We start from the raw sequence: 12,606 nt of genomic DNA, 5'->3' as shown, positions 1-12,606 counted from the left end.
TTAAGGTATTGTTCATCATATACTGTCTTATTTATTACTACGGCGAAGAATTCATGGCCTCGCAAATTGACGTATTTTTCGGCAAATAATTGCTAAAACCAGGCCAAATGCTGCACCGTCACTCTGATTCCATCTGTTCATTCATTAGTGGTGAGTACGCGTCCTTGTTATTCTTTGAAATGTCTTTAATAAGTGTGTGAGGCATATTTAAACCTGGATTGTGCTGTGAGCCAACAATGGCAATTGAAGAGAGAAGGGGGGGATTCTGGAGCTGAATCTGGAACTGAGTCTTATTGCAAATGTTGATCCAAAATCGGTGGGAAAATGTCAACGTCAAGCAAACAGGAGGGTATGAATGAATATTGCGGCACTTCACGTGGCATCACAGTGGCACCCTTGGCCTCCATCAGCCCAGGAGCTCCCACAGGGGTCCCGGAGGGCCGTTATTAAGTCATTAAGTACGTGTGAACTTCAAGAGGCTTGCGACGCTGATAAGAACCGTGACCCGAGGCGCTGCCCGGTCCATTTCCAGGCGGTCATCTTGTTGTGAACGGCAGCACACAGACAGGTGAGGCCTCTTGGAGTCACACCTGAAGACCCATTCAAGGAACACGGGAAATAATGTCATCAGCAGTGCCTTATGTTTCTTTTCGGAAGTCCATCTTTTAAAATATATCACAGGTGAGTTTTAATATTGCGCAGTTACTCTCACGAACGCGGCTCACACCAGCATACATCTTAGCAATTAAAACAATTAGCATGCAGCTTTCGTCTAACATATTTTTATACGGCCAATTATCATGGCAGTCCAAATTTCTATTTTTATCGGTGGGGGCTTTTGCAAACAAGCAAATCTGCACGGGACAACACCAGAGACAACGGAATAATTAGCATAATCACGATTATTTTGGCCTGCATTTTAATTAGCACTATGAGGCTCAATTAAGCTCTTCAGTGGGAGCGACTATTCAGTAAACAGCTGACCACCTGTCTTCTGCTTCCTGGGAAAAGGCCGCGGCGCCTGTTCACGCTGAGGTACCATCAGCAACGCGGCCGGGGGGTGGAGGGGGCTTGGAGTGGGGCGCCTGTGTACGAGGGGAGATCAACGTTAGCCCCCCATTCAGGGGATGTCTACATTCTAAGTTATTGTGGAGATTCATGGAGTAATCATTGAGAAAGAAAGGAAAATGTCAACAAAAGTGCTTTGTGCAGTTGGAAGAGAAAAGGGTCTAAATACGATCGTTGGAGGAATACGCAATTGCACGTCACGGCACTGGCTTTATTATTTTTACTTCACTTTTTTTCTCTTCATCATGTCTCCCAAGCTTGAGGCAGACCCTTCTGATGTCGGAGAAAAGTAAAGTGAAAGTGAAATTAGACATCAGGAAATGGTCAGAAAGTGGAGAAACGCCCGTCAACTTTGGCTGCATGGTATCCTTGAACATGTGCTCCTATGAAATGGACAGTGATGAGTGGTCTCATTACTGAGACTTCCTCCTCCCAGTAAGCCTGTCTCTCCTCCTCTTGCAACGCCCCTTTTTGTCCTTCAGCCTACGGTGTAAGTGACTTAGGTGTTCATTAAAGTACAAGTGCCGACTTGAAAAGATTGACTTACAACGTACTAGGAAGAAAACTCGTACGTAGACCGCGGACTGTACATGATAACCAAGATGGCTGCCAGTGAGGCCTTTTCTTGTCTCATGGACGTTGCATGTGTCCTAAAGCTGCAGCATCAATGAAGACAGTTTATGGACATATTCCTAAGAACAATTTTTATTGGTGATGATGCTCTCCCCCTCCCCCGCCTCCCCTCTTAAAGAGTAGCGCTAATCAGCCCTCATACTCGGGCCCCGAGGACACCGTATCTAACGAGGACACCCGCTTTCTTGGGTTGTTTGATCCCCGAAAATGAAACTGTGTTAATTAAGTGGTGAAAGACAAACCCCATCTGGAGCAGAGGCATTAACCCTTTCCGCTGCGATTGCAATACACTCGTTAAGTCTTTAAGACAAAAAAGGATTAATGACGAGCAGCCTTCTTCATAACAAGCACAGACTTGATTGCATTGCCTCCCCCAACACCACGGTATATTATATTATCATACAACCTATACACTGCGGGATGATACTGTATATTGCCTCAATATATGTTTATGGAGATTTTCTTTTCATGCATTTGCATTCATCCTCATTGTCGATGCGTGTTATTGAATGTGACACAGACAGCACACACTTAAACTGTTTATTTTGACAAAAATAATACATTATTGAGCTTAAAAATATGTTCTGCTCACAGAGTAGTGAGCCGCTGTAAAGCAATTAGGGTCAGAACAAATGGTAAGTCATACGGTTCAACAGGACAAATAACCACAGGAAACCCCCTAACCTACAATATGTGATAACAAAAAAAATACACAACAGCCTGCTTATGCCTTTAAAAAATGTATCATTTTAACAAATGTAACTTTCCAGTCGGGATGTGCTGCTTCTAAAAGAGTCTTTGGTGTGAACTGCTGAAGTTGAGCTGTGCAGCCACATGGGAGCGACTTTTTATAGATTAGACCATCCTTCATCCTTAAAGAATTATGTTTGCTAAACGGGCCTGCAGCACGTCGCCCTCTAGTGGTGGAAGCCTGTTCTTGTGTCTTTTTTGACAGGAAATGTCCCTTTTTTGACAGACTGGACCAGCAAATATATGAATGTATCTGTGCAACCTACTTTATGAAGTACCAAGTGTGTGTGTGTGTGTGTGTGTGTCGTGTGTGTGTCTAACTGTTGAGTTTCTCAGTCTCAGCAGACATGACAGTGGTCAGCTGGTCCTCGTGACCCTCCTCGGCCCCGGGAACCTTGAAGCCAAACAATACAAACAGTATAATACTTACAGTACAACGATGCAATGACGTCATCCCACAGTAAAACGCGCTATCATCTTCCATGAGAGTGACTCTAAAAATTCCCCTGCGTGATACCATCATGATGTATAACGAGGTGCGCCACCTGTTGGTCATTTAGCGCTACTGCTGACATCTGACCTTTTGATGCAGCACTGCCCTCTTGTGGCATTAACAACTAAATGCATGCCTGGTGCATTAGTACGCGTACATTTCTGACAGTTGGTGGTTTAGCCTGTGATACAGTCATGGAAAAAATTAATTGGACTACCCTGGTTTCTTCAGTTTCTTGTTCATTTGAATGCCTGATACAACTAAAGATACATTTGTTTGGACAAATATAACAATGACAACAAAAGTAGCTCATAAGAGTTACATTTTTGGCAGTACAATGCTATAGCTATTCATCTAAGAGCTACAGTGATTTTGGTTATTATCAAGAAAACCATGGAAGTTGCTACATATCAGCTCTTAAATTCAACTCTTATGAGCTATATTTGTTATCATCATTATATTTGTCCAAACAAATGTACCTTTAGTTGTACCAGGCATTAAAATGGATCAATAAACTGAAGAAACAAGGGTGCTCTAATCATTTTTCCATGACTGTATGTCATAGACACTGATGGCGCTTCAGTGGGTGCTGGGAGGGCGGCACGTATGTTGTAAAATGATCTTGTCTTGAGCTTTATTATTTGGGTTTAAAGGGCCCGGTCATTTACTCTGCACCCGACCCGGCTTTAGTGTTCATAGGCAGACTTATTGGTTTATGATTTTATTTTTGGTTTCTCATAAATGTTCCATCATGCTTCTTATAAAAGAGTGACACTCACCTCCCAGTAGACGCTGTCCTCATAGCAGATGGTGTCAGGAGGCGCACCAAAGACAGGCAACTTCATAATGAACCCTAAAATACCACAGGTCTTTGTATATTATTCATTTCATTAACATCTACTACGGTTGTTATAGTTTCTAATAACGAGTTGCCGTTTGTCTGCAATTTCATAAATCACACTGAAAACAATCATTTGTCTTTATAGAACTGAAATAAAAACATTTTTTAGCTAATTCGCTGGCACGGCCATGTTGATCAACACCATGATCCAATTAATTGATTGATGTTGTTTACTTACCCAATTAAAAAAGTTATCGTCTTATATTTTGAATGGCAAATGTGAAAATCACTCCAAAAACAGAACAATAAGGATAATGAGACAAGTCAGCACATGAATCCGGTGTGCTCTGTACTGAATATAAAATTGATATGAAGTAGGAGGGAAAGCAGCACCACCTGATGGGCAGCACTGGCTATGGTATAAAAACACGAGCAACGTAATGAATTCAGTGTGTTTGTGCAAAAACCTACCGACAATGAGCCCCCCCAGCAGTGCGATGCCCAGGGTCACCGCCAAGGAGATGGCCTGTCGGACACCCTGGAAGGAAGCCTCGATGTCTCCACTCGCCACATCAGGGAACACATCCCCCATGCTGAGACATACGGCATCAGGCGACTTTTAGTTTCAACACGGCAAAGCCTCGTCCCGGCAAGTGAACTCGTTTTGTTAGGACAATGTAGACATTCTGGACAGACTGCATTTGTTGCTTTAGGTCCAGGTGAGGTTTGCAGAAGCTTAGCGCAAACTAAACACACAGCAGGAGCCTTGGTGCTGTTCCAGCATGTTTCCTCCATGCGCACTCGTAAGAGTGACACAGCTTTACTTAAAAAAAAAAAAAAAAACCTTTACCCTTCTCCGTAAGTGTCCGAGGTCGCCAGGGCGGCGGTGACCGCGCCCACAATGGCTCCAAGGATGCCAGGCAAGCCGTGCAGGTTGTGGACCCCACAAGTGTCCTGTATCTTCAGCTTCTCCTCCAGAATGGGCTGAAACAAATACTTATTAATATCTTTTCATAACAACAGCACTACTAGGGTTGCCCACCGTCCCTTGAAAAAAGGAATCATCCCGTTTTGAGCTGACAAGGGCCGCACTTCGTCCCGTGTTACAGTGAAAATTAAAAAGTCTGTAAATGTCAGTGACGACAGTTTGCAACAGCTTGCCACGGGCTCAGCCAATCAATACCAGCGTGCCTGATCGCTCTCCTATCAAACTCATTGTCGTTCCACTTTTCTGGCATCTTTGTTTACTTTCTTTGCCTTGTCTGTGAGTCTCCATTGCTATTAAAGCTAATGTTATTCGTCTAGCTTCTGGTCAGCAGACTCCAAATGTGTCTTTAAAAAAGAGGCAATAGGGTTAGTTCGGAGCTCGTTTTTGTCCGAGGGGGAAGCTACAAGTGGCTATCACGCTTTCACATGCTAATTTAGCAGTAATGCTAGCTCACGTTTATTAAAAGTGTCATTTAACAACTCTGCTCTCTTTTTGTCATTATAATAATTATGCCCTGCCCTCAAAACAGTAGTTGTGTGTCTAAGTTAAACATATTGTGTTAAGTAGGACAGATGTATTTATTTTATTCTGTTAATGTTATTTTGCATTTCTGTCAGGCTACCCCAGGACAGCTGTGGCTGCTGATGTAGATTACTACCACCAGTGTGTCACAAAGGAGTGAATGAATAATGGCTTCACTTCATTGTGACGCGCTTTGGGTGCCTTGAAAAGCACTATTAAAAAAATCAAATCCATTATTATTTTTATTATTAAAAGATAAATTAATGGAAAAAAATACATATTAGTAAAAAGACTGGTTTCCCATGCATCCCATGTAAAATATGCATCGGATTAAATTCAGGTTTGAGTTTCAAAAAATTGTATGATACAAATAAAAAAGGATACCAGCTGTCTCTCATAATTACCTTGGTAAATGAGCACCATCTAGTGGTCTGAAAACACACCATTATCACCTCCAGTACTGCGGAAGTTTTTTTGTTGAAAGTAAAAATACTGGAAATTTACAGGAAACTATTTAAAGAGTGATAAAATGAGAAAATACGGGAGCTTTCTGGGGGAAAACAGGATGATTGACAGGTATGATAATCAGCAATAGTAATATAACTGGCATCCACAACATTTTTAATGGGACAAGAGTTCAGTGAATGCATTTCTTACCGAGAGGAACTTGAAGCCCAGCACAGAGATGATGCCAGCCAAGAAGCCAACGATCATCGAGCCAAACGGTGTCAGCATCATTTCGCCGGCCGTTCCCGCCGCGACGCCGCCGGCCAGGGCAGCATTTTGGATGTGGACCTACGAAAGAAGAACATGTAAAAGCTTTATATAACTTTTTAGCCCACTTACTGTAGATCAGGGGTCTCAAACTCGCGTCACGCGGGCCAATTGAGGCACATAACTTCAGCAACGTTTTGCAAAACCAGTGCCACGGGGCATGCTGGGAAGCCAGAAGCCGGAAACACTCCCAGCGACGCTTCCAGGTCTCTGGCAGCCAAGACTAGCCAAGAGAAGCCTATGTTCATGTTCTAGAGAAGGAGTTACCAATAAGGACTGAATAAGCACTGAGAGGACTGGATAAGTTGTACTTTTTTTAAAGAATATTTTTGCTGTGGAATACTTAATGCGGCCCAGCCGGACTCCAGGTAAATTGAGTTTGAGACTGAGAGAGTTTGGTAAAAGCAGTAATAATAATGTTTTCAAACCAGCAGCTTCCTTGTCTTGGTATGATTGATTGTGTCTACAATGTTGGTAACTCACAGGTGAGAAAGAAACCACGCTAATGATGTCCCAGTCAGATTAGCTCCGTCCACCTGTCAACAGCCCTCTCCTTTATCGGATGAGAGCATCGAGCATGGTTCTGTCGGGTTTGATCTATCGGAGGCAGAATGGCGCCAACACATCACAACTATCAACTCTTATCTCCAGTGCAGACAGGCTGAGATTCAGTGTGTTGCAAAGCCTGCTTTGTAAGAACCTCAGCGAGCTCTCACCATGTCCAGCTTGCCGTCGTGGGCCGTGAGGGCGGACATTCCGTAGGTGGCCAGCGTGCAGGCAGCCAGCGAGTAGTAGGTGTTCATGGCTGTGCGGTGCTGGTCATCTCCGTGGGCGGTGATGGCCGAGTTGAAGCTGGGCCAGAACATCCACAGGAAGACGGTACCTGCATGGACACAGATGGCCAATCAGGAGGAGCTTACCCAAGTAAAATGGCCCAAACTATTCTTTTTGGGTTTTATTAAAATGCATCTTTCTTTTACCGATCATAGCAAAGAGGTCCGAGTGGTACACCGAGCTGTTCCTGTGTTTGCTCTTGTCCAGGTTGGGACGGTACAGGACTCGGGCCACCACCAGGCCAAAGTAGGCTCCAAAGGTGTGGATGGTCATGGAACCGCCAGCATCCCTGGCCTGAAAAATAAAGTCCAGTTATTGATGTCAGCAACAACACTGGACTTGTTCCATCATCATAGAAGACAACAGAAGGCAAAGAACTCACCCCCAGAGCAGACAGCAGAATGAACTCATTTACAGCAAATAGAGTGACCTCAAACAGCGCCATGACCAGAAGCTGGATCGGACTGGTTTTACCCAGAACCGCTCCAAAGGAGATCAAGACGGAACCGGTGCAGAAATCAGCGTTGATCATGCTGGGAAAGACATAAAGTGTTGCAATAAGGAGCATCACACAGCGCTGATGCTGATGGTGGATGGCGCTGTCACCTCTCCACCCCGATGTGGATCTTGCCGCCGTGCATGCCGTGGAAGAAGCCCTGCATGAGCGTGGCCCACTGCAGTGCGAAGGCGGCAGTCAGGAAGTTGAAGCCCACGCTGCTGAAGCCGTAGCGCTGCAGGAAGGTCATGAGGAAGCCAAAACCGATGAAGATCATCACGTGCACATCCTGGAAGCCTGAAAGACACACAGCAGAGATGTGTGAACTGATGCTTGAGTCAAAGTGGTGTTCCACAAGGCTCAATTCTTTGCCCACTACCTTTTTCACTTTCCCCCCAATGCATCAACTCTCCATTGCTGTTATTTCTAATGCCTTGTATCCTCAACATTACTTTGAGGACATACTGTATGTGAAGAACACCAATGTATATCTGCATATTCAGATCATAACACATTTTTTGGGGCTCCGCAAACACAAATACTCCGTCAAATATCTTCAAGTTTCACTTCACAGTTGATCATTTGGGGTCCTTTGCACACCTGCACCCTTGCTGTGAAATGTTTCAGGACTACAATAATACACTGTTCAATTGCTGCTGTTGCCACGGTGACAGTTAATTGGCACAGACAGGCAGTAGGTGATGCCAGTGTCCCCATTGGCCTCCTGGCCCAGATACTCGCAACAATGCAGAGGAAGCTATCAAAGCTCTGCAGACACTTTGGTCACATATATGAAAGGTTTTATACTGAGAGCACAACAAAAACGACAAACAGCGAAAAATGTGAACTACTAATTTGTCTAATTCTTCTGATAGACTACTCTAATGACAAGCGGCGTTTACACGCTTAACTATTTCAATAATACGGTGGCCTAAACACTCACACAGAACACAGAAATGATCCAAAAACTCACAATGATCATAAAACACATTCAAGGGGAAATTTCTGCAAAGGAAAACAAATCCAAAGGAAAAATCTTGCAAATGTCCAAAATACACACACAAACCCCCCAAAACAAGTGCACGAGAGCATTGCTGCAAGTTCACAAAACCAAACAAAAGTCAGCCAGGGTACCAGGCGCACAAGACCTGAGGGATATGCGTCTGTAAAGATTTAAGACGTAATATTTGACAGTATTATAGACATACCTGTCAACCCTACCGTTTCCCTCAGGAACCCCCCGGATTTCCCCCGGCGTCCTCCTGTGTTTTTCCCATATTTTTGAACTTCCATGAAATTAAAGATACCCTGCAGGACTCCAAATGTTCACAAGTATAATTATAGAGCAGCCGATTTTTATGGCCAAGTGATGAACAAAGACAGAGAAAAACGTGAGGGATGGGAGGTGTTCAGGGCACATCCGACCGGTAGGAGGCCTCGAGTTGGGGAAGAACCAGGACATGTTCTCTCAGCAGGCCTGGGAATGCCTCTGGATCTGCCTGAAGGAGCTGGATGAAGTAGCCGGGGAGTGGGAAGTCTGGGCTTCCCTGCTTAGGCTTCTGCCCCCGTGACACGAACTCAGATAAGTTTAAGAAGATGGATGGATGGAGAAAGAAAAATGTACCTTTTAATTCCGGGGACTTTCTCCGAGGCATCACGCTCATGACAGACGAGGGTATCTCTCAGGATATGATATCAAATATGATTAAATGTAATTCAAATCATTTGGCTAGGTTTCTGGTACCCTGGCTAACTTTCCTCTACAAAAATATGATCAAATCTACAGTAGTCAAATTCATTTGGCTAACTTTCTGGTAGCTTGGATAACTTCTGCTAGCCTGACTAATTTCCCGGTAGCCTAGCTAACTTTTGCATTCAATACAACTTTTTATTTTTTCAAACATAGTTTAATGTGACTTAACACTTGTAAAATGTGTGAATCAACTTTCCATTTAACGACCCCTGGTGTACAATGTATTCACTAGCTCTGAGCTGACTGTAAAATAAAGGTATGCGCAGTGCGTACGCTTTGATGAAATGAATTAATGTTGTTGACTGAACTGAATGAATATATATGTACAAATGTGTAAAAATCCATTATACTGCAAAAATATGACCTACATGTAGATGTCAATAAAAACCTGAGCAGCAGAATGAAAAAAACTTTTCCTTCATTATTTTACTATTTTCCTTCATTACAGTCTTAGAGCAACATACAAATGAATCATACTTATATTATATGGATAATTAACTGCAAGCACTGTAGTTACACAATGCAAGATTTATTTCAGCCTAACTCAGCATCATCATCACTGACATGAATTCATGAATTCACCTCCCAGAGAGACAAATTAGCTTTAAGCTATATTGTGGGAGAGTGCCCCACAATATACACTTTGTGAGTCTTGGCCATTGTCCTGTTTATTTACAGCAACCAGTGTTATAAATCGACAACGTTTTTATCACACATACCTGTCTTTGTCTTTGTGAAACATGAAACATGACAAATCTGGTCTTTTGGACCCTCTATTAACGGCAACGCAATGCTTCTGGATTCTGCTCACCATCATGGCGGCCAAACCTGCGCAGGGCATAACACAGAAGTGGATGTGGAGTTGACCGTCCTTGGTCATGTCCTTCTTATCTCAGGGGAGCAAATGGAGCAGATCATAAAGTGACTTTTAACACTCGCACTTGAACATGTTGACCTGTTTTAACGCCGCCTCTCTGCTCTCAGGCACACAAACAAAAAAAAAGCTGAAACTCGAAGATATGTTTCAGTTCCCATAATGTAATATGAGGGCTTGTTTAGAGCATTGACATCAGATCATGTGACCTGTCCAGGAGATGGCGGACAATTAGTAGCATAAAGATCAGGAAGGCGCCGCCGCTGCTGTGCGGGTGCAATGAAAACAGTCTTTGTAACGTCCGTATCTCATCTCACTGCAGCTATCAGACGATCACTCAGATGCTTCTGAGTGAAAAAGGAAGTCTTGTGCTCAAATAAAACCAAGCTAGAAGGTTGCTAAAGACTGAGTAGTCAGCACACGCTGAAGATAAAAACGTCGATAAGTTGAAAGTGTTTATCTCTCTGCATTCCCATCATTCTGCCCCAGGACAGAAGCTCACGAGTTCTGACGGTGTTCAACCTGCTCTGACAGGCCCAAACATACTCTGCCACCTTTGATGGACACCTCGATGAAGACGGAACTCATTAGATGTGTAGTGTGAGTGCAGCAGGGGTTGCATTCACTTCACCTCCCATATCATTATCACAAAGCTGTGGCCCCGCCCCTTTTTTGAAGACAATAGCCCGGAGCTCGCTGTACTTTTGCCCTCTCAGTTATCACAACATTCTTTTCATTGTTTTATGGAGCCTCATGTCAGACTTTTAAATGATGATGTTACAAACAAGTCATTTTTGGAAAGCATTGTAATCATTTCTTCGGCTTCATTTTTGCACAAATCTGAAAACTGAAAACTGGAATTTGTAATGCTACTATTTTTAAATGACCCTAAGTCTTGAAACATTAAAATGGTCCCGATGGTTTCTGAAGACAGAGACTGCGCTTTCTAGAAATGTACGCAGAGCCACCCCTCCCTACATGCGGAACAAGCGCTGTGCGTCGGGCCCCGCAATCCACGAGGGACACCCCTAAAATTCATCCACTTACCACTCAGACCCTGGTGGTGGGATGGTACAAGTGTTGCCTTTTAAAACAAATTTGAACACGTTTTTGAAAATGATTTGAATTTGTTAGGTTGCTCGAGATGTGCTGACTACAGCTGCCCGTTAAATTCTGCTCAGGACCACCGTTTGACCCTGGATACACAGGTCGTTACGATAATCATAGGGACTACGTCACAGCAGGCTTTGATAGAAAGCAGAGTGGCTGGGGGTCTGTTTACAGAGCAGCTCGAGCCCTTTGTGTGTGTGTATATACATAAACATGAAGACATTTTTATATATGATATATATAATATATTCACACATTATGTATACACTACCAGCCAAAACGTTTAGAGACAATTTCCCATGCACACACACACACACATGACATTTGTACAGTATATATTACATTTACACACACACACAAACACAAATATATGTTTATATTTGTAAGCTAATGACGTGTAGGATATGATGTAATGGAACTTTGAACAGCATGTTAAATATTACAAAAGAAAAGAAAGGAAGAGGCTTTCTGCCAACAGAAGAGCAGGTCCAGGCAGCAGACTGGAAGACACAAAGACCCGATCCAATTAGAGCGACTGCTCGGCAACTTGTTATCCGTCTTGCATGGAATACAACATTTTCCCAGTTAGTTTGCACACAATCAAGCCCGTACAGTCTAGTTGTGTTTACACAGTAAATATCTACAGTATATTTCATCAGGCGATCGCGTCTTGCTGTCGTCGTTGGTCTACTTACATGGCAGCAGAATGAGAATGAACAAAGCCTCACCGGTTAACGAAAGCTGTTGGATGTTTTGCGAACATTTTAAAACTTTACTTTAATGTTAGTGATAACTTTACTAATTCTCCATCTCTATCAAAACATTGATATTCCCTGCATGTGTAATAAGGTGTGATGCATGATGGGTAATGTAGTTCCCGCCAGTCCAGCTGTAATCAGTCGAGGTGTTTGCACGCCTGCACCAGCTGCAAAGGTATTAAAATATATTCTATAACATCTACAGCTCCATCTGGACTTTAGTATAACGCATCCATTCTGGTGACTTTTGAGGGTGAAAGAAGAACAGCAAGCACCTTTTAGTCACCTTTCACCCTTAACCTCCCAGACATGGACAGGCCACTCACTTGGGTAGCGGTAGTAGAAGTCGTTGTCGTAGTCGGTGTGGTTCTTGTTGTGCCATTTCTTGGCATCCGTCTCGTAGTCGTACTCGACCAGCACCCCGAAGAGGATGATAAGGATGATCTGCAGGATGAAGCACACGATGGGCAGCTTCAGCCGCATGTTGGTGGATGCTTCCGTCATGGTTGCTGCACTTCTGGTGCCACCAGAGGCTCGGTGAGTCTTGCTGTGGAAGATAATGGACCCGGCAGAGAAATGTGGACCCGCTAGGACGCAATCTGGGGTGCAGAGGCAGACAAGAATGTGTGTGAGTGCATGTGTGTGTGTGTGTGTGTGTGTGTGTGTGTGTGTGTGAGAGGGTGGAAGGACAGAGACAACTGAGCTGGTTTTG

At 43.7% G+C, this 12,606-nt stretch overlaps 1 protein-coding gene across 1 annotated transcript; it reads right to left on the bottom strand.

Moving 5' to 3' along the window:
- Positions 1–2,227: 2,227 nt before the first annotated feature.
- Positions 2,228–12,606, bottom strand: rhbg (Rh family B glycoprotein). Its single transcript, XM_054782138.1, has 10 exons — positions 12,221–12,606; positions 7,510–7,696; positions 7,286–7,436; positions 7,050–7,197; positions 6,786–6,952; positions 5,953–6,090; positions 4,636–4,769; positions 4,257–4,378; positions 3,724–3,797; positions 2,228–2,845 (listed from the first exon to the last, which is right to left on the bottom strand). The coding sequence occupies exons 1-10, from the start codon at positions 12,396–12,398 to the stop codon at positions 2,768–2,770; spliced, it is 1,377 nt and encodes a 458-aa protein (XP_054638113.1). The 5' UTR covers positions 12,399–12,606; the 3' UTR covers positions 2,228–2,767.

The sequence above is a fragment of the Dunckerocampus dactyliophorus genome, chromosome 7 (genome assembly GCF_027744805.1).
Source record: "Dunckerocampus dactyliophorus isolate RoL2022-P2 chromosome 7, RoL_Ddac_1.1, whole genome shotgun sequence".
NCBI classification, from domain to species: domain Eukaryota; kingdom Metazoa; phylum Chordata; class Actinopteri; order Syngnathiformes; family Syngnathidae; genus Dunckerocampus; species Dunckerocampus dactyliophorus.
The sequence above is the reverse complement of the archived record's forward strand: the minus strand, read 5'-3'. Positions and strand labels throughout refer to the sequence as shown.

Excerpts from the sequence above, each read along its gene's own strand:
- rhbg (XM_054782138.1), bottom strand. The coding sequence starts at position 12,398 with ATGACGGAAGCATCCACCAACATGCGGCTGAAGCTGCCCATCGTGTGC. Across the intron at positions 7,697-12,220 it reads CTTCTACTACCGCTACCCAA|GCTTCCAGGATGTGCACGTG; the intron begins GTGAGTGGCCTG and ends TGTGTCTTTCAG. Across the intron at positions 7,198-7,285 it reads TTCTGCTGTCTGCTCTGGGG|GCCAGGGATGCTGGCGGTTC; the intron begins GTGAGTTCTTTG and ends TTTATTTTTCAG.